The sequence below is a fragment of the Lytechinus variegatus genome, chromosome 5 (assembly GCF_018143015.1).
Source record: "Lytechinus variegatus isolate NC3 chromosome 5, Lvar_3.0, whole genome shotgun sequence".
NCBI classification, from domain to species: domain Eukaryota; kingdom Metazoa; phylum Echinodermata; class Echinoidea; order Temnopleuroida; family Toxopneustidae; genus Lytechinus; species Lytechinus variegatus.
In genome coordinates, this window is record NC_054744.1 from 30626439 (window position 1) to 30651488 (window position 25050).

General features: G+C 35.9%; 1 protein-coding gene across 1 annotated transcript; it reads right to left on the reverse strand.

Moving 5' to 3' along the window:
• Positions 1–519: 519 nt before the first annotated feature.
• Positions 520–22124, reverse strand: LOC121415907 (arrestin domain-containing protein 3-like). The gene is made up of 10 exons (XM_041609287.1): positions 21750–22124; positions 20793–21284; positions 19947–20055; positions 18044–18122; positions 16543–16690; positions 10106–10208; positions 8699–8955; positions 7343–7520; positions 5888–6042; positions 520–4202 (listed from the first exon to the last, which is right to left on the reverse strand). Exons 2-10 carry the CDS (start codon positions 20940–20942, stop codon positions 4134–4136), a joined length of 1248 nt encoding a protein of 415 aa, XP_041465221.1. The 5' UTR covers positions 20943–21284; positions 21750–22124; the 3' UTR covers positions 520–4133.
• Between the last annotated feature and the right edge of the window lie 2926 nt (positions 22125–25050).

The following is a 25050-nucleotide window of genomic DNA, read 5'->3' on the forward strand; positions in this document are numbered from 1 at the left end:
ATCAATCAGACAGACAAAAATACGTGTTGATATCTTGTCTCCAAACTGCCTCATTCAGGATTACAATATATGATAGGGAAAAGCTGCTCGCTTATGACGTCACAAATTTAAAAGCTATAAAGATATAACTTTCTTATTCTTTGATATGGATTTAATCAAACCTTCACCATCAAAAGCTCAGAAACATTCATCAGCATTAATAAATAGTGTGAAAATTTGTCCCAATTTAATTACCATTTTTAAGTCTTCAGTTTGATAATGATTAAAAAAAATGTAAAGCCAGAATTCATGACATCATAATGATTTCATTATGATATCATGATGGGTTTTACGATGTCACAATGATTTTATTGTGACATCATGGGTCCTGGTAAATGATGTCATTACTATATACCTGCTCAACTCTATAGACATATTTTTGTACCAACATTTTAAAGAATTTGAATGATACACATTCATATTTTCTTTTCAAAGTGCAACAAATAAAGAAGGTCTTTCATACCATCTGATTTTGGCACCATGTCTTGATTGGCCTTTAGTCAGCTTTCATTATGGGTACAGTACAAATCATGTAGGGAGCAAGAGAAGCTTCCCAAAAAGGCTACAGGTTCGTTCAGATATGGTACAATAAAGCTCTGCATTATGGTGCATTAAAAAAATTGTATTTTAAGCATCACAAAATCATGCAGAGTTAACAGAAACCTCAAGACCAATCAGATTGTTCAAAGAGTTAGCACTGAATAATTTGTCCTAACAAAGTCATAATCTCGTTAAGTATGAAGTCATAAGTTTGTACAACCCTGGACCAAATATTTAGCGCTCAATTTTAATATCAAATTTTTTTTAAATAGATTTGAAGCTTAATCATTTAGTTTTAAACAGTGAGAAGACATACCAAGTCAAAGTGAGGCTTTACTTCATTATTCAAATCAGTTGTACAAGGTATGTTCTAATACTATGAGGAAAACACCCACTTTTTACTACAAGACATAAATGGATAAAGCCATTCATGTGAAAAATATTATTCTGAATTACACAAGCAAATTGGCAGTGTGTGTTGAGTTAAAACACTGATATCATTTCTTCCAATGTGCAATGCATGCATGTAGGTATTGGCATTTGATTGCCATTTTATTAAAATAAATGACACAAAACTCTGTGACATCTCAATTGATTGAACCTTCTACACTTCTTTCTAGGTATCAATATACATTTTATGTAGAAAGATCTGTTTCGGTTGTACGCTTACTTTGGCCATTTATTATACACATTACTAAAATTTTTATTTTATTCTCCCAACTGACCTATTTGGGCAGATTCAACAATTAACAAATATTCAGTATTTTTCTTCAATGATATATATATATAGACATCGTGCAAGAATTTTCATAATCTAAACATATTTTGTTTTGAAACTAATACTCCATTACAAGGGACAAAATCATGGGACATGGAGATCGTAAAAAATGTGATAAAAGTTCAGGCAGCATGGATTTGATTGAAGTCCAGATTGTCATTTTACTTACACTCTTAGCATCTCTCTTTATCGTTGAATAATAATAATAACGGTATACATGTATTTACCCAGGGTAGCCACTTCAGTTCCGAAAACTGTTCTCCCAGCGGGCCCTGCTAATATTATTATTATGAATAAAAGTAAATCATCCTGCATTATGCTTCATACATTTGAAAGTGAAAATGCAGTTACCCTGGGGTTTCCGTTTCATAAACAGTTACAAATATTGCAATTTACCATGGTAGGTGGCCATAATGACATAGTTACGATAGCTACAAGTCCTTTAATAATATGAAACAAGCCCCTGGTTTGGTCGGTCTACTGCCTTTTGCTCTATCTTCCCTTTCCCAGATGTCACTGTATATCGGCACCGATTACGTAAAAACTGCTGTGTACAGGAGCACTCTAAATGTAAATGTATGTAATTGCTTTTCCATACAATCACCTGTTTGATCGATTTCTCATTCCGCTATCATTTGAAACATAAATTATATTATACCGAGGTTTATATATTATACCGAGATTTTTTACCTGACTGCTAAGAAAGCATGAATGCCTGTGAGCAAGCAACCAGGGGACCGACTGCTTAAGGTCCTCTCCAAGGGACCTGGTAATGAGGATAAATGCCTTACCAAAGAGCACTAGCGCACCACTTGGGAATCGAACCCAGGTCACCGGAATCCGAAACCCCCGCTCTACCGACTGAGCTATCATGGCAGTCTTAATTCAGATAATTCAAATATCGAACTTAAGCTGAAATAAAGGTATGTATGCTTTCCCCATGACAGTTAACTAGCTGGCCCCTTTAAATGTAATGAACGGTCTACATGTAGATAAAAAACATCAGTAATGAGTTGTTCTTAGGGTGTGTTTGATGTCGATTTTCAAATTTAAACAACATGATTCACAAGACCCAGATATGAAGAGAAACAAAAGAGTGTTAAATGTCCCCATTCCAGGTTATAAAATTAACCCTCTTTCAGATCACGATCAGGAAGAAACTTTATACTAATGATTGACCCAATTGACAAATCTGCTCATCAGATCCTGGCATGCTCACAAACAATGTATGCAACATCTCCACTCCTCTTGGAGCTTCAAGCAGTGACTATAATACAATACAATAGACACTCTACTGTAATCAATTTTAATTGATTTGTAATGGGCAAATCACGGACCAACTGTTAAAACAACTCTCACAGGATCTTGGCACCACTGGCAGCTTTCCACCGCATCAATGCCAAACTGGTTTCACCAATGACATGGGAAACATCTCACATCAGTTAATTTATTAATCAGTCATAATGGCTGATCTTCTTAGGAGTCATACCTTACTCTTGGGCTTATTTGGTTACAATGTGGATTCAAACTCACCACCTCACAACCATGAGTCCAATACCCGAATAGACCACCCATGTTCATGCATAATTAAGAAGCAATGTTATTGGAGCAATCTCTGACTCCAACCTCTACTGGCAGAGAAAAAAGAGAAAAAATATCCACTTGCATCTGAATCAGTCTTGCTCAGAAATCTACCGTAACGGGATCACACGATGCAATAAAACACAAAGAGAAGACGAAACATCAACACGGAGCAAAAATGTTGTAAAACCTGTACATGAAAATGTTGGTCCCTTTTGAGTGTCACCGTGGAAATATCCACTTCATACCTCATACCAAGAAAGCATTAATGGTGCTAATCTAGTCATAACATCCTGAAACCTGTACAGAAAGACCACTGAAGGGAGACAAGAAAAGCAGTCTTTATGAGCAGGTGGTCTTCATATATAGGTTCCTGTAATACATGTTTCAAAGTGGGATACTATGCAAGGGACACCAACCATGTGAATGGTCTATACATGGTACTTCTATAGTTGTCGCTACTGTACATGCCTAAATAAAAAATTTCTCAAGGTTGCAGAGATCCTGACCCAATGCTGCTTGATGTACCATCACACTCATGCCTATTCACTATTTTCACACCGTCACTATCTTCATGCATCTCTCATGCAGGGTTAAACAAAAAATTCAGTAAATTTGATTCATAGTTTATCTCATATGAGACCACAGTGAATTACATAAGAACTCATAATTGCAAAGAGTTATCTGTGATACTGATAATCATCATCATTAATTTGCATCACTTCCCGTTAGATTTTGTCTCATGATGTGATTCATATTTTACAACTATGCTGGCTTATTTTACATGATTTTAATATAATTCTTAAGTACAATTTTATTTTGCAGAATGCTGAATAATTACAGTAGCAATGACGGCAAAGTTTTTCTTTTGAAAATGTCCAAATACCTGTAAAAAATAATGGTAAATCCATTGGTTATGAACACTTTGATGAAAAGCGACAATAGCATCACACCGTAACATCATCTCAGAAGTGACCATTACTACCAAATAAATGAAAGGACAAGGAACAATAAAGCAAGTATCATCTGAATAACAGAGATGACAACGTGCCTTTTGATATACCTGAGGTACCCCACATGGCACTCATTTGGTACAAACTTGCAGAATGATGATGGCATTTCGATCTTGGTTCAGAGATGGTCCGAAAAACATATTCACCCAGCAGTCAAAACGTGTTGAATCTATGGTCAGGCTCTATGACACTCCCTCACATAGCGACGGTTGTCTGGTTGTTTCTTCGCTACTATGGACGTTAGGATCCGTCTGAGAAAAAGTGTTAGGACAGTAGTCATCAAGATTAATTTTATGACTTTTCAAAACCTTCATGAAGAAGTAAAAATGAAAGATGTCTCTGATTAAGAATGACATCTTTGAAAAACCTGCCATAAAAATTATTACAGGCATCAAGATTAATTTTATGACTTTTCAAAACCTTCATGAAGAAGTAAAAATGAAAGATGTCTCTGATTAAGAATGACATCTTTGAAAAACCTGCCATAAAAATTATTACAGGGAATAAAATCATTTTATTTTTCAAATTAGATTAGCGGTTCTGGTCACTGGACAAAATATCACACTGCCATTATGTACATTCCTATGTCAAAATTCGCTACATGAAAGATATTTTAATAAAATACAAAAATTTATAGCAAATTGCAATGCAATACAAGGAAACTGTTCCCTGTATTATGCAGTTTAGATTTAATTTCATATCCTGTATTTGAATCCCTTCATTGTCTGCAAATTACTTACTCTGTATGCTGCTTCTCTCAATCATTGGGGAATTACTGAGTGAATATTTATATCGTATTGACTGGCCTTAAGGGGAACACCAAATATATTGCCCGCAATAGAATCATATTGGCCTGAGTCTTTAGACGAGGGCAATATGGTTCTTTTAAGGGCAATATAATTTATGTTTCCCGAAAGAAGAGCCAGTCAATATTTTCATTATTATCCAAATCAGACATCTAGAGCAAAATCGTGAAAGGTTAGATATTTTACCCTTTAAGAATGCGATTCTATTTTTCCATGTTGAGCAGACTGTGCCTATAAGCTTAACCATTGTGACGTATTTGAAATGTCGCAGTATCCATCTTAATTGACATTGTGACGTATATTGTGATGAGCGGATCAATATGATGCATATTTCTTTCTACGTGACCACAGATGCCCGGATGTGAGACCAGGGAAAATCAAAGGTATATTTTGCATCGTCTCTGTATGCAAAGTCAATACGCGCAAAGAGACCGAGTAAAATACAAACAATATACCTATCCCTTCCTGATATTCAGAAAATCTAGGGCAATACGGTTTTGTAAATGATCAGCTCAGATGTCTGATACGGATAATAATATTACAATATTTAACTAATTTAATTAATATTCAACTACCATCATGCAATGGCATGAGATGAACTGCAAAACAATTGAAGTTTAAAAGCACCCCCCCCTCCCGTAATGTGGCCACGCCAGCTTTCTGGGCATCAACTCTGCCACAGGCCAATACAGACTTAATGTTATCATGAATTGGTTCTATGATAGAAACAGACATTGAATTACTAGTCCTAATGAAAAAACAAATCAATTCATCATTACAGGATTGAATAATTAGGCGAAAAAAGACAAAAACTCAGTTGCCGTAACCCAAAACGACCTTGGTAAAATTTGCTGAATTTTATTATTGAAATTGTGCATTCTGACCCTTATTTTAATACATGTATATTTTTTTTTCTTTTATAAAGATTGGAAAATTATGTGGTCGAACATTGTCCATATTATAAGCAGTAAACACTTGAGCCTGAACAATCCCTAATCTCCATATAAAATAGATCTAGGTGCTCCTTCCTATCATATCTAAAACACTAAAATTTTTAAATGAAAAAAAGACAACTGCCCTAATTTCATTCCTTCATAACGGCTGACAAATCAATTTCTTTTAGGCCTTACCAATGAATAGGGTGGTGGTGGTTGCCTGAATTCGTAGTTAGAAACGTAAGTATACATCGGTGTGAACATGGGATCCCCCGTCATCTCTGCGTCGCCCGGTTCGTCATCTCGTATATCCACTCCTCCAAACACGCACTCTGCATAGCTTGGGGGTGCTGTATCATGAAGATAAAATACTCAATCGATTATTATCATTCCATCATTTAAAATGCAGTTACAAAATACTTTTTACCTCTACATGTCCCTGTTATCTCTGCATCTCCTGGCCTGTCGTTTCGAATACCAACTCCTCCAAAAATATGTACTGCATACTGCTCGGGCATTTATTTAAGGTCAAGTCCAACCCCATAAAATTGTTGAATGGAACAATTAGAAAAAAAAAAACAAGCATTCAACAGAAAATTTCATCAAAATCTGATGTAGAATAAGAAAGTTATGCCATTTTAAATTTTTGCTAATTTAACTAAAAACAGTCATAAATAAGAGCCAACTTGACTGAACCATAAAATGTTAAGCAATGGTAATTCCACATGTTCAGGGAGGAATGTAACTTTGTTTCAAAGGACAATGCAGAGAAAATGGGAATATTTCATATTTCACATTATGAAATACAAAAGAAATAGTGAGTGATGTCATAAGTCCCTTCATTTGCATACAGACCAAGATGTGCATATAACTGTTTTGTGAAATTTAAAAATGTCATTACCTACATGTACTTATTTTACAACCGATTTTGATGAAATTTTCAGTGTTATGATTCTTGGATTTTTCTCTTTTTTATTCAAATCAACTCTTTATTGGGATGGAATTGATCTTTAACATAAGCATTGCCAATTCCATACTTCTTTATATCGTTTAACCCAAATTGTCCGTGGGTATTCTTAGCCCTGTTATGCCCCCCAGGGATAGGGGGAGCATTGCTTCTCCAAATTCTTTCAAACTTCATAATTTGATTACTTTCACACACAAGTCATTTTATTACCAAGGCTGGATTCCCCTTTCAACAAGCATAGTTGAGTTTGTTTGGTGCTGACACCTACCTTGCAATCAGCAGAGCGTTTCATCTACATTTGATGTCTGACAAATTGCCAGATGTGACAATTTTCATTGAATTTGACTGACTGAGAAGCACGGTTACTGTAGTAACTGTCAGAGGACTTGTCAGATATTAAAGTCTTTTCAAGAAACGCTCCCGTGGTGGTTGTCAGTTCTAATCCAAGCCATGACGTTTATTTCCTTGATCAAGAAATTCATCTACATTATGCTGCACTTTACCAGAGTGAGGAAACGGGTATCGACAGAAAAGAATTCCTCAAAATTCAGTCAGCACACAAAATCGGTAGCCTTGCTTCGTTAGGGCAATTTAGGTGCGCCATGAGCACCTTACAAATAGGATATGTGCAGAATTGAAATACACTAAATCATAGTTATTATCATTGAAATTAACATTCATACCTTCTCCTTCCGAGAGGGACGGTGACGGGAAGATACTGGGATAAGACACCTCTATACCGCTGCTTCCTACCGATAGCACATCAAACGGGGTGTAGGGCGGAGCTCTTAGAGGCACGGTACCAACCACGATGGATAGGTGAAGATACAGGTTCATAGCTCCGGTGATATCTAAACATATCTGTAGTGGAATCAGAAATGATAACCCTGTCAAACAAAGCTTTAATGGCGATGGATCACATGTTGATTTATACAATTAATTGCATTCATCATTGTGTATAATCAATAGTAAAATTCAACCCCAAGATCAATCGCTATGCTTTATGTTAAAGGATCTATAATAGTTAATTTATTTGGTTTATTGCTTCACATTCCACAAAATATACATATTATTCATCTTGTTTTTGAAAATGTGCCCCTCCCCCGGCAAGTTTGGATCCACCCTTGAGTGTACATGTTACTATCATGGAAAACCTGTTATTAAAGACCGAGACCTTAGCTAAAAATTTACAGGCAGGAAGTGTAAGTGACAAAGGAAATGTTACAAGAAATCTGTTATAATGTTAAGATATGTATATATTTTATATGTCACAGGAAATATATGTTACAATGTGAGTTTTATGCATATTCACTAAAAGATAGCAAAGTATTTGCTGAAGAAAAATTCAAAATAACAGATTTCGAAAATAGGCATTATCAAGCTTCTTAATGACCTGAGTCAGAAGGGTTGTGTTTCCTTAGGTTCATACATTTCCAGATTATCAATTTGATTTTTTTCCCCTGCCGTTTGGTGAATATGCATAAAACTCACATTTATATACTATGTAAATATAAATATATTGAAACCTACAACTCTTCACAATGTTTCTTAGTGGAAACCTGTGCCTAATAAGCGAGAAAAATATGGCAAAAACTAGTCCCAATTAAGCTGTAGACGTAATCAACTCAAGCTTAAAGGAAAATATATTTATGATATTTCTATGTGATAAAAGTGAATAATATCAAATGCATATTAAATTTGGAAAGCAAAACTATCACCCGGTTTTTCTGTGTACAAAACTATTGAATCACAAAACACAGAATGACATCACGGATTTGAAAAGAACAATAAGGCTTATCTTTGAAGCCCGATAAATGGAGCTATCCCAAAGCAAAATACTCTGCTGGGAAGTGATGAAAATGTATAAATCTTGCAGTTTATAAACTTTCAATTGATACATAATTTGTCAATTTCAATTTTTGGGCCCAGTCGGGGTCTTTAATCATGAGCTGAATTCTCTTGCCATTGAGATTACCATTCCAAAGTCAACATAAATTATTAAAAAAAAAGAAATTGATAGGAAAAGATACCCTGCTCACCGTAAGGAAATATTCCAGTTTTATTATACCACAGTTGGTCAACGTCGGTGTGATTGGGGGGATTTTCAAGAGTTTATTGTTCCAGTTCTCGGTCCGCCGTCCCCGGATCGTGTTCCCTTGCAGACCGGCTACTGCATTGCGTACGGATCTCGATTTTCCATCGGCAAAGAATGTGGTCCTTTGATACAGAGTAGCACGGGGTTTTATGCGCCGGGCAGAACCGTTCTGAAACTCTGCTGATATGGCAATAGATTCTCCTACAAGAATGAAAAAGTGAAAATAAAAAGCAATTGACCTGGATAGAAAAAAAATGTATTAACATTTTTAAAAGGGTGAGGAGGATTATGCCTTTACTCACCTCCTTTTATATTCTAATTGAGCCAAAAAAATATTTTGATGCTCACTCCAAAGCTACATAACTGATGAAGATGAGGAGTGGAGAAAATAATTCATTATTATTCTACACTTTAACCCATGGGAGATTGGTTGGTTATGCAAGAACATGCATTTTCCAAAGACAATTTCTAACATAATATGTGTGGGTTTAGTCTTCAACAGATAAATTGAAAATCTATCTCACCCTTCCCTCATACTTTTTTTTCCTCTGGATTTAGAACCCTGTTGTACTTTACTGGGGTTTATTTCCGATTCTTCTAATGCCAATGGGTCAAATTGCCAACTCGTCTACTACCATTTGGTCTATCATCAGTTTGTCTACTCACATTATGGTCTACATGTACTTTCATTTAGTCTAATGTCATTCCATCTAATAACCAATTAGTCCTACCACTTGGTCTAATTAAACTAAAGTGTTAATTATGCAAAATGAATGAAAAGAAAATGGGTATTAGACAAAATGGTGATTAGACAAAGTGATGATTGACCAAATGGTTATTGGACCAAAGGGTTGCTAGACAAAATGTTGGACAGAATGGCATTAGACTGAATAAAGGTAGACCATGTGGTGAGAAGACGAATAGGCAATTTACCCTTCACTGGGTTCAAATCCCAGTGTAGCTCTCACATCCTTTGACAAGGTCTTTATCTACATTTGCCACTCTCCATCCGAGTGTAGTAGACAGTACCAGGAAGGGGGCAATTGCTTGAATGCTCAAGCACCTGAACCCAGGGAGAACACTGGCGGGGTCAGCCGCGTCGGCATCATCATCATTATTACTATTATCATTATCATTTGTCATTACTGTTATAATCATCATTATCATCATTATCATTATGATTATTAACATTATCATTATTTTTAATATTATTAGGATTATTATCATCATCACCATCATCATCACCATCATCACCATCATCATCACCATCATCTTCATCATCATCATCATCATATTTACCAGTACAATGCACTGAATAACACACAAGGAGGTGAAATATAGACATGATTACCTGGGCAGTATCCTTTGCGATCAGTCTTTATTGACATGCTAATGTTACCTGCCACGCATAGTCCACAGCATACAGTCTTTTCTTGAAAACCTGTTTGTGGAGCCTATCAAAAGCAAGAAAATAAAACTATAAAAGTATAAAGTGACTACTTGATTTTTCATGCAGATTTATATGTACATGTACGTTACATAAACATTAAAAAGGTATACCTCCAAGATTTCACTTTTCTAACACAAAGAAATAAGCTCTATATACAGAAGTGTCCTTGGGCCCTAAAATTAAACATTGAAATTTTATGCATGAAAGTGACAAGGGAAAAACAGAAAATATTAATTTAATCATAATAATAATCTGATTAAAGTGCTTAAGATATTACACTGAATGTACCTTGTAGCACTTTCAGATAATTATTATCACAGTCATCGGATTCAATCATTCATTCCCACACACAGCCAGGGTATACACATCCTCCACTCCCAAAGGAGTATTTGAGAGTCTCCAATGAAGCTCGCACAATACTGGATAGAGCTACAGTGATATTCACGCTGAGCACCTACATGTAGGCGGAGATTTTAGTGTGGATAAGCGCCTTGCCAAAGGATGCTATGTAGGCCATGGTGAGATTCATACACTTGACAGAGTTCTGCTATCTTGTCTGACCCCTGCACAACTCTGCTTTCACTTTTTCAATGCATCAGCAAGCCTAATTTAGAAAATTGTCATCATTCCTAAATCACGAAATGGTGAAAATAATGAAGTTTGTTGAAGAAATTTCAATTGGCTCTTTTTCAATGCACATAGAACGGAATTCAACAAAACATAGAAAGTGACATACATGTACATGTACAAAGTTTGGTACAGTATATGAAAAAGAGGGGAGTTTGGTTTCTTGTGTGTGTGTTTTAATACAGATACAGCGTACATGTAGTATGTACATGTATACAAACAATACATGTACATGTTAAATTAATGAAAAAAGTGTATCTATTTTGCTAGGAAAGCTACGTGTTTAGGGTCAAATTTGTGAGTGTATAAAAAAAAATAAAATGTTTTATAAAGGGTGCACTGTTTGCTCCATTAACACTACATGATTAGAGCTCGATTTGCGCGAGATGTGGGAGGTTGGGCCGTACTCTACCCATTGATGTACATAGGTAAAGGTAAAACTGACGACTGACCTGGTGACATTAACGAAATATCGCTGTACTTGTTTAGGGGTTCAATTCAGGGAATCGTTTTGTTTCCAAAACTTTTTAACGGTAGGGTTTCACATGCCATGTTCAGAATATGGAAAATACATGTACTTTTTTTAGGGTGCTTTTTGAGACCCCATGGTTGCACATGGTACACCTGTATCCACTCATTAATGGAAGTGCCCCAGGGGCGGTATTCTGAAAACCGTGTTATAGCGCAAAAATGGTGTTAGCTAACACAATTGGTATTCTCAAAATCGTGTAAGCATGAAAAACACGTCAGTCAAGTTGTAACACCGCGCACGGTCATGAAATACACAGTACGCAACGCGCAACCCCCATACGCGGTGTTAGGGCAAAGGGAGGAAGATAACACAAAATTTGGTATTCTGAAAATGGTGTTAGCAAAAATTTTGTTCAAAGATAACACGAACATTTAACACTGCCCTAAAGGAGAAGTTAAGTTGGGAAGACGATGGCTGCACTTTTGCTAGCAGACGGAAATGTCGATAACAACACAAACTGGAGGAGCTGAAGATAACATGAAATAAGATAACATGCAGATAACACGGTTTTCAGAATACCGATTGGGGGTATGAAATAGAGGCGTGTTAAATCAGAGAGATAACACGCTATTTAACACGAAAGTTAACACGATTTTCAGAATACCACCCCAGGTGAAATTCAATGGACCCTTTCATGTACCGGTACATGTATAATTTCTATTCTGAGGGCAACGCTTTCTGATTTGAATTTGAGAAACTACTTTTTCATTTCATATCTACATGTAAATTCATTTTCACTTCCCCTTTAAACCATAGTGGCTCCTACATGTATTTCTCTTTTGCTCTAGTAGCAACTTCATCTGCCTAATCCAAGAAATCCATTCTGATTATGTATGTAGTAATTGGAATCAAGAATAGCAGAAATAATTATGCTTGTCAGTCATAAATAATTATTGTCTGTACTCAAATATTTGAACTATACAACTTTTTTTCATCTGCTTTAAAACTATTAGTTTCACCAACCAGATTCATGAAAACAAGATAAAATGAATACAAATCATTGATGAAACTGTTCCACATGTGAAATAAAAATATAATTTTTACATATACACAAAATTTAATTAAATATATAACTAATAAATACCCTTTTTAGACAGGCTAAAATTTCCTTAACCCCGTACTATTGGTGGGGCTAAATGGCAATTTAGCCCCACCTATAGTACGGGGTTAAGCTTAGCCCACTTTCGTTTTACACAGCGTTTTTGCAAAGTGGGCTAACCCCACCTATAGTACGGGATTATTTGGCCCTGCAAAAAAGCAGGGTTATCCCACCAATTGCGGTGCTAAGAGCAATAGTACGGGGTTAAGATCGCATGTGTAAAACGAAAGTGGGCTAAGCTTAAATAGTACGGGGTTAAGGAAATTGCGAGTGAAGCACTTGTACTACGAATGATCGACAAAAACCACTAGTCCGGGGTTAGCGAGTTTCGTGTGTAAAAAGCAAGCATTCCTTATCCGGGGTTAGCAATAACAATTTGGCATGTGTGAAAAGGAAAAAAAATAGTACGGGGTTAAGGATAGTACGGGGTTAGCGATAGTCCGGGTTAAGAAAATCCTGTGTAAAAAGGGCAGAAGAAAAAGATAATAATTGACACAACCAGGCCTACAGCATGGACTAGCCCAAATTTGCATATGTACATGTAAAGTGTGAAAGTAATGTTTCAGAATATACTATTGTATCTTTTGCTTTGAAAGTTATTTTTTTTAATACAGTATTTACAGAATACTTGAACTGAACCACCGGAAAGTGAAACCAAAAAAGATTTTCCTTCCTGGCCACTCCTACATTTTCACTTTAAATCAGTAATTATGTTTTACAGCTCCTCTCTGCATCATTCCTAGCAGACTAGGCATGGATTATCTCCATGTACACCCACAAGTGAGAGAGTGGTAGAAAGAAATAGGGAGAGGAAGAGAGAAAGGGAGAGGGGAAGAGAGAGAATGGGAGATAGAAAGAGAGTTAATACTACCGAGAGGTGAATCATAATTGAGTTCATCTCAATTTGCATTTCTGAGATACAGTAGTTCCTTCCCCATGTATGGAATATATTACAGAATTTCCCTTAACTAGAATATTCTACCTTGCCAAGTTCGTGTTGTAACAAATTGCAGGGTGCTACATAAGCACTTGCCTGATTGCCCGGGGCAAGTAAAAGTTATATTCAGGCAAGTGTTATGAAGTTAAAGACCAAAACTACTTGGCCGAATTGGGCAAGCAACATTCTCACAGTGGAATGACCAAAATTAGGGTCAATATTGACCCTAATTTTGGTCATGGCAGGCAAGATAAAATCACTTTGGAAAAGAAATGCAATAACAAAGTAGATCAGTTCATGTCAAAAGAGAGAAAAGGTCAATGGATTATAAGGCCGCAAAACTTTGATTTGAAGAGGTAAACTTTTTTTTTTCAATGATTTTTTTCAGGCAAGTATATTCCAACTAACTAAAACTTTACTTGCCCGACTGGCCAAGTGCTTCTAAAAAGTTATGCAACACCCTCAATTGCATGCCAAGTTTTACCCAAAGGTGGAATGTAAGAAAAGGGGATTAATGTATCAACCCAGTGTTCCTACAATATATCAAGTTATTATTAATTATCATCTACATGTATAGAGTATTTTAACAATACATTTAAATGCATATTTTGGTCTGCATCAATTGCCTGTGCAGTATCAGTGTATCCCTAAAAAGGACCGAAATCCAATGAATATCCAATAGGCTCTGTACAAAATTTGAGAGTATGATGAGCATTCAACAGTCTAGTGCGCACGTGCGAATGCATTTAAACATGTACAATGTACAACAATGAAAGCAATGTGATGTGCAGCATAGAGCACAGTGATCCATGTACATGTTCAATCAAATTTCTCCCTCTTTTTTGGGGAGGGGGTGAGTTGGGATAGGTAATAATTACATTGGATGGCTTTATTTCCTAGAATACCAGAAATATTCCACTCATTAGGGACAATATTTTACACATCTGCGATTCATGCAATATTTGCCTTAACTCTTGGAATATTACTGGTATTCCATTCTGAGCCATCCAATATAATATAAATATCTATGGAAAATATACAGTTTATACTAAAGTCAATTAAACAGATGATAGCAACAAAGTGAATGTTCGCAACTCCCCCCCACACACACAACAACAAAAAATATATTAGATTACACCGAATGGGAGCTTAGTAGGAAAACTTGAAAAATTGATTAATTTCATTTCAATTGGATTTTCTGATAAAATGGAAAAGAAAATCAGTCCAATGAATTCATGAGAGGGTAAAAAATTCACATTTCAATGAATGAGCCATGGGTGATTTAGCCCCTGACATTTCCAAAAAAGCCCATTGAAGTTGAAATTATTACTCTCCCAACTTCATATACATGTAAAACTGGTTTAAATAGTCATTTTGAAAGGGGCACGAAAATGGTCTGTACAGAACAGAAATAAAAAAAAAATTATTATTATTTTGTCACCTGCATTCTTCAGACTTGAATACTAATATTGCAATAGTAAACAATAACATACATACATACAGTAGTGTAACCTAGTGTATTGTACATGTAATCTGCTGAAAGTTATCTAAACGCCTACACAGTTAGGCGTTTAGATAACTTTCAGCAGACTTATTTGAATACACCTGTACACTGAATTTCTACATTTCCTTTTTATGTGTGACCAACAGCATCAGTGGGGCATCGATGGACGGACTACTCGACCATTGCATCTACATGTAAGGCAATCTTATTTGTTTTGATATATGTTCTTTGTACATTGCCATCTATTTCACCATATCTGTGAATCTGTGCATGCGAGTAAATTGATATTCATTTTTTGATCACTTTCTAATCTGGAATTTGATCTTGGGTCAAAGAGGAGATTTGTTCTTCCTATTTCACCCCTAAAGGACAAGTCCACCCCAACTTAAAGTTGATTTGAATTGAAAGAGAAAAATCCAACAAGCATAACACTGCAAATTTCATCAAAATTTGATGTAAAATAAGAAAGTTATAACATTTCAAGTTTTGTTTAATTTCACAAAACAGTTATGCTTATCCTGGTTGGTATGCAAATGAGGAGACTGATGATGTCATCCACTCACTATTTCTTATGTATTTCATTATGTAAAATATGAAATATTCTAATTTTCTCTTCACTGTAAAGTGAAACAACAATTAATTCGTCCCTTAAATTAGACAATATTATATGGTTCATTCAAGTTGGTCCATCTTTGTCAATTATGTAAAAAATGAAATATAATCCAAACAATGAAAAACAAAAGAAATTGTGAGTGAAGGACATTATCGACTGTCTTATGTGCATGCCAATGTATTGTGCACATAACTGTTTTGTGAAAAATAAGCAAAAATTTAAAATATCATAACTTTCTTATTTTACATCCGATTTGATGAAATTTTCACTGTGAAATGCTAGTTTGATTTTTCTCTTTTTATTCAAATCAACATATTTTTCTAGGGTGGACTTGACCTTTAAAAGACTGGGTTATTTGAGATGTTCTGAGGAATGTCCCCAACATTAACTACGTCTACAAGCCAAATAAACAAAAAATAATAATTTCCAATAATCATTATAAATAAAATATGAAAACTTATTCGTCTAAAACATTATTTGAATATCTAACACCCAATTTTATTTCAGATTTTCATTTTTTTTCCTTGATGTCATCTTTGTTATCCTATTTAAATTGGATTTCACAAAGACAAATTACAACAGCATAACAGATACCCCCCCCCCATTCATTTTTAACAGGTTAATATGAAATTTGAAAACCAAACGTATTTGAGGAGCTTATATTGAACGAATTTTCTTTTTCTGGCGCACTGTAAAATGAATCAACCAAAGTATGGGGAGGGGGAATGAAATAGGTGGCAGTCAATGGGGGGGAGGAAGCACAAACAAACTTGAGGGGTGGGCAGGATGTGGAGCAATCCCCCCCCCCCCCCCCGGAATGAATTTTGACGGTTTCAGACAATTTTGTCAGTGCTGGAAAATGCTTCTGAAAATGGGAAGTAACATTTGACCTCTTTCTTTTCTTTGTCAATTTGTTCTGCCCCCCACCCACCCTGACAAAGAAATATATTTCCTATATTTCTAGGGACGCCACTGCGGGGGGGGGGGGGAGAAATTGCTCCACTGACAAAATATAATGACACTCACCAATAGTTGAGGTGTATTGATATCGATGTGATCAATGACGGTAAATGCTCTCTTGGTTTTGCTATTGAAGCCCCATGGTTTATCAATCTCAGCCTTTAGCCAGTAGCGTATCCTGCCATACTTTCCTTCAAACGATGTGGCAACTCTCCTGTTAATACACACAAAGAAATACAAGTAAAGTAAAGAAATAAAGTGAAGAACACAAATTTGCTCATGAATTTGAAATAGGGGTTTAAAATTTATTGTGTGTTCAAGCCTCAAAGGTGAAAACTTAATTACTTCTCCCAAGAACCCAATAACTAAAATTGCTTTGAGGAACTGTGCATGGTAATAACTTGAAATTGATGGGTTTTTGTTTTTGTTTGGGGGGTGGTGTTACAAGGACTTACAAAGAACCCAATAACTAAAATTGTTTTAAGGAATTGCACAAGGTAACAACTTGAAATTGGAACACAGAAAGAACTTAAGGCCTGGTCCCACTGGCCAACGGACACAATACCTATTCATAATGGATACAGCGTACAAGCAAAATCTTGGGATGGCTTCATCCGCTCAAGACAAAGGACAAAATGGGCGAACAATGAAATCACAGTGGACGGATGATCGATGGATATAGAGCGACTGACACACGTACATGTATGCAAAGAGTAAACAACGGATAAATACGTTTTCCACGACTTTTTAGGGTGCTATGTAGACGCACTTGCCCAGTCGGGCAAGTAAATTTTTGAATAGTTGGAATATACTTGCCCAAAAATGTAGTTCACTTGCCTGAAAAATTCATTGAAAAAAAGAGTTTTACCTCTTCAAAAGAAAATTTTGCGGTTTTCTACACCATTGACCATTTCTCTCTTTTGACATGAAGTACTCTACTTTGTTATTGCATTTATTTTTCCAAAGTGATTTTTATCTTGCCTGCCATGACGAAAATTAGGGTCAATATATCATATCGTCCCTAATTTTGGTCGTTCTATTGCTTGCCCAATTCGGGCAAGTAGTTTTGGTCTTTACTTCAAAACACTTGCCTGACTCTAGCTTTCACTTGCCCAGGGCAAACGGGCAAGTGCTTATGTAGTACCTTGATTAGGGTAAAGGTACAATCATAAGGATCAAGAACCAAAGTGACTTCTGCTACAAATCATTACCGTTCGTGGCTAGATGATTTCTTGCCCTATAAAGCATATCGGTCCCTGACACAGAAATGCAATTAAACTACATGTACAGCAGAGTGTCAAATGTGATATGCCCTGTCTAAAAAAAATAGTCATGTAAGTCATGTAACATACCATACTTACCAGGAAAAAAAATCCAAAGCTACTTTTTAGTTCAAGAGCCCAATTTTGCTACATTGAATTACAGTTTATATTGCACACCATGAAAATTTCAGGGGCTCTTTACAGTCTTTATTAGTTTTTGCCAGGACTATGTAGGGCATTTGTGGTGGGAGGGGGGGGGGGATTCCCCCCAAGCTCCCCATGTATTTTCTCTCCCTTGTACTTACCCATACGGGATTTGAAAGCTAAATCTCAGTTCATGATGGCCTGCTCTCAGAACGGGATTACTTCCACCTTCATCTTCATCTAAAAAGAAAACCAAAGCAATAGGACAGTTTGAAGACAAAGAGCTCTGGTGTAGTGGCATTTTAAAAGGTGCTATCAAACTTTATTGTCACAAGTCAATTTCACCCATAGGTGGGCTCTACTACTTTGAACAATGTACATGTAGAAGGCAAAAGTACAATTATTGACTCATTAGGTGGCAAGCAGTCTCCATTTTTTAAAAGTTGCAGTGCTAAGGGCCCTGTTCACGGCTGCCCATATCCCTGCGGAAGGGAGTCTATCAGTTTGCAAAGATATGCCTACTCATTGTGTTACTATAAAAATTGATTAGGCCTATAATAGATTCTTCTCAAAGAATTATAATTTCCATATTCATCCTGAAAAAAATGGTATTTTCTGATTTTCTAATATCATCCTTCATTATGAAGCACAGCGCTGTATATGTAAAATACATGCTCAAGCTGTATCAATATTTTTGCATCACTAGTCATTCACTTCTACAGAGTTACAAACACTCATGCAGACATAAGTTATTGGGGGTCATACTTTGAATACAAAGTCATCTGTAGTGCAATTGTTTGCATTGGACCTTTTAATTATTTTCGTAAAACATTCAGTTCACTATAACATTGACCAAATTTTCTTTAAAAATTCATAACTATCTTTGATCACCTTCACCAATATTTTTCTCTTTATTTTTTCTTTGAATCAACTTATCGTCGGAGTGAACTTCCACTTAGTAATCAGTCAATCAGTAACATTCTGTCTGAAGATATATTATGGGGCAAAGGTTAGAGGTTTGGGGTTCAGAATTACGTGATAAGGAGTACAATGAAGGATTGTGTCTGAGGAGTAATATGCAGATTCATCTATTGCCACTAGTCCACTTATCACATGGTCTACTCCACTCATTCAATGAACAAGGATCTCCATGTGTGGCAAAATAAGGGTGGCAATGTTTGGCTTATTTTCTCTTTTTCTTTCGGGCAAATGCTTGATTTTTTTACACTGACAGTTTCCAATACCCCTTTTATTCATACAACTTGGCTCTTATTTAAATTTGATTCTTTAAATCATTTTTTTCTTAATTAAAAATAGAGATCAAAAAAAGAAAATTTTCTTGCCATATTACTTTCCACCAATAGAGGGCGTACACAAAAATATGCCCAAAATTTAACTTTTTGAGCGCTCTGGTGAATACAAAAATTATTCCCAAGTTACTAATGAAAAATAAATTGCAACTGTATGGAAATTAGTAATTTTGGTCACAAAAGTGATATTTTAATGATTTTTTTAAAGTGTGTGCTCTGTACAACATTGGCATACCATAGTCCTACCTGTAGATTCCCCACAGGCAGGGTGGTAGCAGTGAACAAGTGGTCTACTCTCTGTCTAAAGCCACTCTGTCCATTAATCTTTCTTCGAACATAACGACAACTTGGTCCAATAACCATTTGATTCAACCACCACTTCATCTACTCACCAGTTTTCTCACAACCAGTTGGTCTAATATCCATTTTATTTTGTTCACTTTGCCCAACGTTAGAAAAAAGTCCAATTATTAGACCAAATGATATGTGGACTAAATGGCTTTTGGACCAATTGGTTATTAGACAAAATGGTAATTAGACCATGTGGATAGCTGCAATGTGATGGTAGACCAAATGACAGTACATGAGTTGGTATTTGGACAAATTGGCATTAGACCAATTGAAAATAAACCGTCGGAGGGTAAGATGATGTACAGACTAGATCTATGGCTAAAACACTTTTGCTTTGCTAATGTGTGAACTTTCCCTTAGAACAACTGCAGTAGGAGCAAATATGCTGGAATCGTTTAATCACCTTTTCCAAATAAGACTTGTTTCATGTAGAAGTACTCCTCCTCTGCATCATAATATTTGGTGTAGGATCCCGTTTGGTGACCTCCACCTCTAGATTCACTCCAATGTACCTACAATAAAGACAATTCAATGGGAAAAACAATGAAATAAAGTAAGACTTGACAAAGGAAAAAGAAGAACATGTATAATAATCCACTATGATGGCATTGGCAATTCACATAATCTCTGTTTTAGTTGAAGAGGCTACTCATACAGCCTTTGAATTTGTACCAGAATGTAAAATATACATGTACCTATCAAGCATGATGTTTGATTTTAAATGGTGACCTCATCAATTATTACTATATGATTATTACACCTTACATAACATTCATGTTCACAGATCTATGTAAACAATGCAAATAATTGCAAACATGACAATTTTAAGATACTAGTTCATGAAGGCCTTTTGTATAATTATAGAAAATATAAGTTGGCCTATCTATCTGTTTTACAAGTACACTGTACTGTAGGCCTTTATGTACATGTATGTCTGATGACTGTCTAAAAGGCATGGATGGAGCATTTTAAATGATTTGCATCCACTTACATTTGTTTTGATAAAAAATTCCTATTATCAATCCATGGACAAATTTAGATAATCAACATTTTTTTCAGGAATCCATCAAAACCCTGGAAAAGCCCTTAAGAGTTTAAGGGTAGGGTCTATCAAATTAGTGAAACTACTTTAATAAAAAATATCATGTTCAAAATGCTAAGCTTCACTGAGACATCCCTGGACAGCACAGCCAGCCAGTCATCTACCAACCTATACTTCTGAAGTAAAAGTAGGTCTCAGATTTTTTACCTTGGCAAGTCCACGCATGTAGATGCGGATGCCTCGCATTTTCATGTCCCCTCGAAGGTCGACAGCGACATGTCCCGAGACAAACTCTCCTGCCGAATATACATTCTTGTTGTTGTCGAGCACTATGTGGAAATCCTTCAGTTTCACCATATTGCATAATTACACAAAGCCACAAACACACAAGTCCTGGACCTCCTTATTAATAAGCACGTCTTATCCTTTAATCTGCTTGTTTGGGGACGGTGGGTGGTGCCTAGTCTACAATGCATCAAATATCTTAAAAATGCCATTCAAATGTCTCAAATCATTTCAGGTACATTTTTTGTGGCGACACACCGGTCACTGCGACAAGCTGCATTAGACTCCACAAAAAAATCTCGCACCACTCCTGGTCATGAATGTAGTCTTTGTACATGTAACCTACTCAGTCTCATTCCAGTAAGAGTTCAATTTGTATAAAAGATCACTCACAAACTGTTCACAAGATGAAGACTAAACATGAGGAATGACCAATATAAATTTTAGATATTTTCCGCCATCACCTGATCACCGTTTAAATTGTTGCGGAATTCAACGCTGGTGGAATTGCACCATAAATGGGTCAAGGCCCCCAATTTAATAGCCCAAACATGCCCAATTTATCTTTATTAGAAAATATTACCTTAAACTAAAAACACCCCGTAATCCTTCAGTCTCAGACCCTGTTACTATTAAGTTAGACATTCACAGCCAGGCAGGCACAGGCCAAACTATAAAACTTAGTTAGTCAAAACAAAATGGAAAGAATTTTGAATTTCTTGGATTTGCAAATCTGAAAATTTTTATGAACACAGGCACAGCTAGCTTAGATTTTGATCTAATTTAGATCCTACGGTGCTGTTTTTAGTTTGGTTTATCTTCTTGACTCCAGCAATGCTGTCTTCTTGACTCCAGCAATGCTATGTTGACATAATTTACATTTCACTTATTGTTGTTGAGCGATGCTGTCACTGTCACTGTCTCCCGAGTCCTGGCTGTGCGCTGTCATTCAGCTTTGTGATCTTGTTGCTGATTGCGGGCTTGGCACTGCACTGTACGTAGCTGTGCCACAGGCACAGTGCAGCGACAGACGGACTCTGCGGGATGCGAAGTCTGGGTTATGCCTGGCTAGATTCAAGACTCGGACAAATTTACGTGCTTTTACCAAGTTTATACATCTGCTCCAACCAGTAAATTCGCTTTATATCAAAATTCGGGCTGGCTGCTTCTATTTCCAGATTCTAAGAAGACCCTTAGATGAGTTGGGCGTCCTTTTTGGTCTTCTCCCAGCTGATTATTTTGATTTTTATCATTACGAACAGTAGATGGCGCTGTATTGAGAATTGCACTCAATTCAATTCATTTATTTTCTCTTTCAATCTTTTTACATTTTACAATGATAGTTCAATATACATATTTACAAAATAAAACATTTAAATCATTTTTATAATACAATAATACTATGAAATCGAAAGAGAAGGAGGCCAACTAAAAAGCAGAGCTTGTAGGGTGAAGGCCCCCTTTCATAAGTACATTTTATAAATAAAAAATAAGATAAAAAAATAAAATAAAGAAATAAACAATTTTATATATATATATATATATATATATATATATATATATATAAATGAATAAAAAATAAACAAAAATACATATAAATTATTCAGTATACACTGTATACATAAATCATAAAACGATTAAACCGGGATTAAACATATAGTATAAAATAAACATAACTCTGGAAAATTGTATTTGACTATAAATTTTGTAAGAGAATTTGTTCAGTAATCCCGGTAATTCATGCGTGATGTTTTTCAATTTAATTTTGTAATGATTCCCGGGAATGATACTGAAATATGTTTGTAGTCTCGTGGATAATGCAAATAAAGGATTTCAAGCTCGAAGGAGTGGGCCACTTATGGCTCGTCATGGATCAGTTGTGACTCGTCGGAGGGGTCAGGGATACGTCCCTTGCATAGGTTGTGACTCGTCATCAGGGGGGCAGTCTGCCCCTAAATTCTGCCCCCCCCCCCGCAGGTACGCTAATGGATATTTATTTAAATGATTCGTGATTGCAATCTGCTTTAATAATATTTAAGAGGATGAAAGTCAAACATTAAGACTAAATAAAATTGTTGATTTCTTGTAAAAAAAACTGTTGTTTCATATAATTCTTATGATAATTTGCTGTATCACTGAAAAGATGGAGCAATAACACTGAAAATCGTAGAGCGGCATCAGCCATTTGTATATGCTCTCAAAAAAGAAGGCCAGTATCGTAAACTTTTTTTATAATGTGCGTCCCAGAAAGAAACGAAATTGCCTAGAACTATTGATGATTGATGATATAAAATTACAAAGTCAAATTGACCTCTATATAACAGCATTCTTTTTCATCTGGTATAAATCCTCATTCACGCATGAGTGAGCAAAATTATTGATACCAAAAACTCACTTGGCGGGTGGTATCTGAGTTTCCAAAACAACTGTTTAAAAAGCTAAATATCTGCTTTTTAGTTTGATATCTTAATTTACTGGAAAATTCAAATGGGCCAGGAATAACAAAGTTCTATTCATTATAAAATTTAAAAAAAAGTTATGGGATATATAGCTGTCAGACTTAAAAGATTTCCGATCGCACCTCGATCGCGATTGCATTGAGTTAGATCGAGACTTGATCCCCTAGCTTTCATACGGGGTCCAGCGTTGCACACTCACAGGAAGGGGCGGGGGCTTGCATGGGCGGCGATTCCCCCCCCCCCCCCCCCCTCATAAAAAAAAATCACGACCGAGGAAAAACTGATAAGAGAAAAGGAAAGTGAAATGTGATATTATTTTCTAATATGTCAAAATCTATCACAAACTTTGATGTTTGTAATAAAAATGTCAAAGTTATTTAAAGTTAATTTTACGTGACTGATAGGTCATAACAAGCCCGCCTCTGCCCGTTGCATACAAATTAAAGTTACCATTATGGTAACTTACTTTCCATCAAATTGTATAACTACCATGGTAACAAGGCTCAACAGCACCACTAACTTTTACGTGACGGAACCAGACTTTTTTCAAGTATTTCACCTCCCTCTACACTCGTAGATTATTGTTTGGTTATAGTTTCATATCTACTTCACAAAAAGCGCTTTGTTTTGTTTTCAGGTGTAAATTACAAAAAAAATCAGACACGCTCACATGAACTATTATAAGGTAATAATTTTATTTGTTTGCAAAGAATAAAGCGCTACTATGCCTATAGGCCTCTTCAAATTTCAGTGTTTAGGACTACCCCCAACCCAAATTCTACCCCCTCCCCCCTTATGAGAAAAATAACCCTGCATGGATCTGCCCCTGTCGTTCCTCACTCCTTCCCCTAGATAATGCCCAATGTGAAATGGGGCCACAAAAAATGGGGGGGGGGGTGAGCCGTGTCTGGCAAACTTGCGAGCGAGCAAAATTTTGACATTTTTGTTACAAAGATCAATTTTCGTGATAGATTTTGACATAATTTTCAGACTGATATAACATCATAACATCATATTTCACCCTTCTCTCTTTCCAGTTTCTCTTTTTTTTTGGGGGGGGGACAAACTAGTGCCCCAAACCCCCATCTGCACGCAAGTGATCATGCCGATAATGTCATTAAGATCTTGTTCGAAACTCGATAGGCACTCCAGGCTGAACATAATATATAATGAACAGCTATAACCTCACACAAATAAAACAGTGAAATTTTTATCAAAATCGAATACGGAACAATATAAAGTTATGGTATATTATAGGCGGTGAAAAGTCCTGTGCACGTCTTCATAAATATACAATAAGCAAGATATGATGTCATGTTCCTATTTTTTCTTTTGTATTTATGAAATTATATTTATTCGAATTTTGTCCTCCAATAATGAAAAGGATGGATTGACTAAATTTACTAATTATTGCTGATGCAATTTATTTTGCTATATATGGCTGGGATTTTTTTTTTTTTAGTTTTACACACATGCATGAATATGAAATGATTATAAAATCATGTAATATCATGAAGGTGGAGAGTTGGGACATATCGTCATCAGCCCTTCTATTATTGCTGAAGATTGAAGGTGAAGTTTGAAATTCAATAACAAAGAGTGAAAAAAAAGTTTCGATATAAACACAATTTACCTTAAATACCTTTATTTATTCATTTTTTAAAAAATTATTTAGAATCAGACAGTGTTGGCGCCCCCTGCGTTTGTTGGTGATCATATGA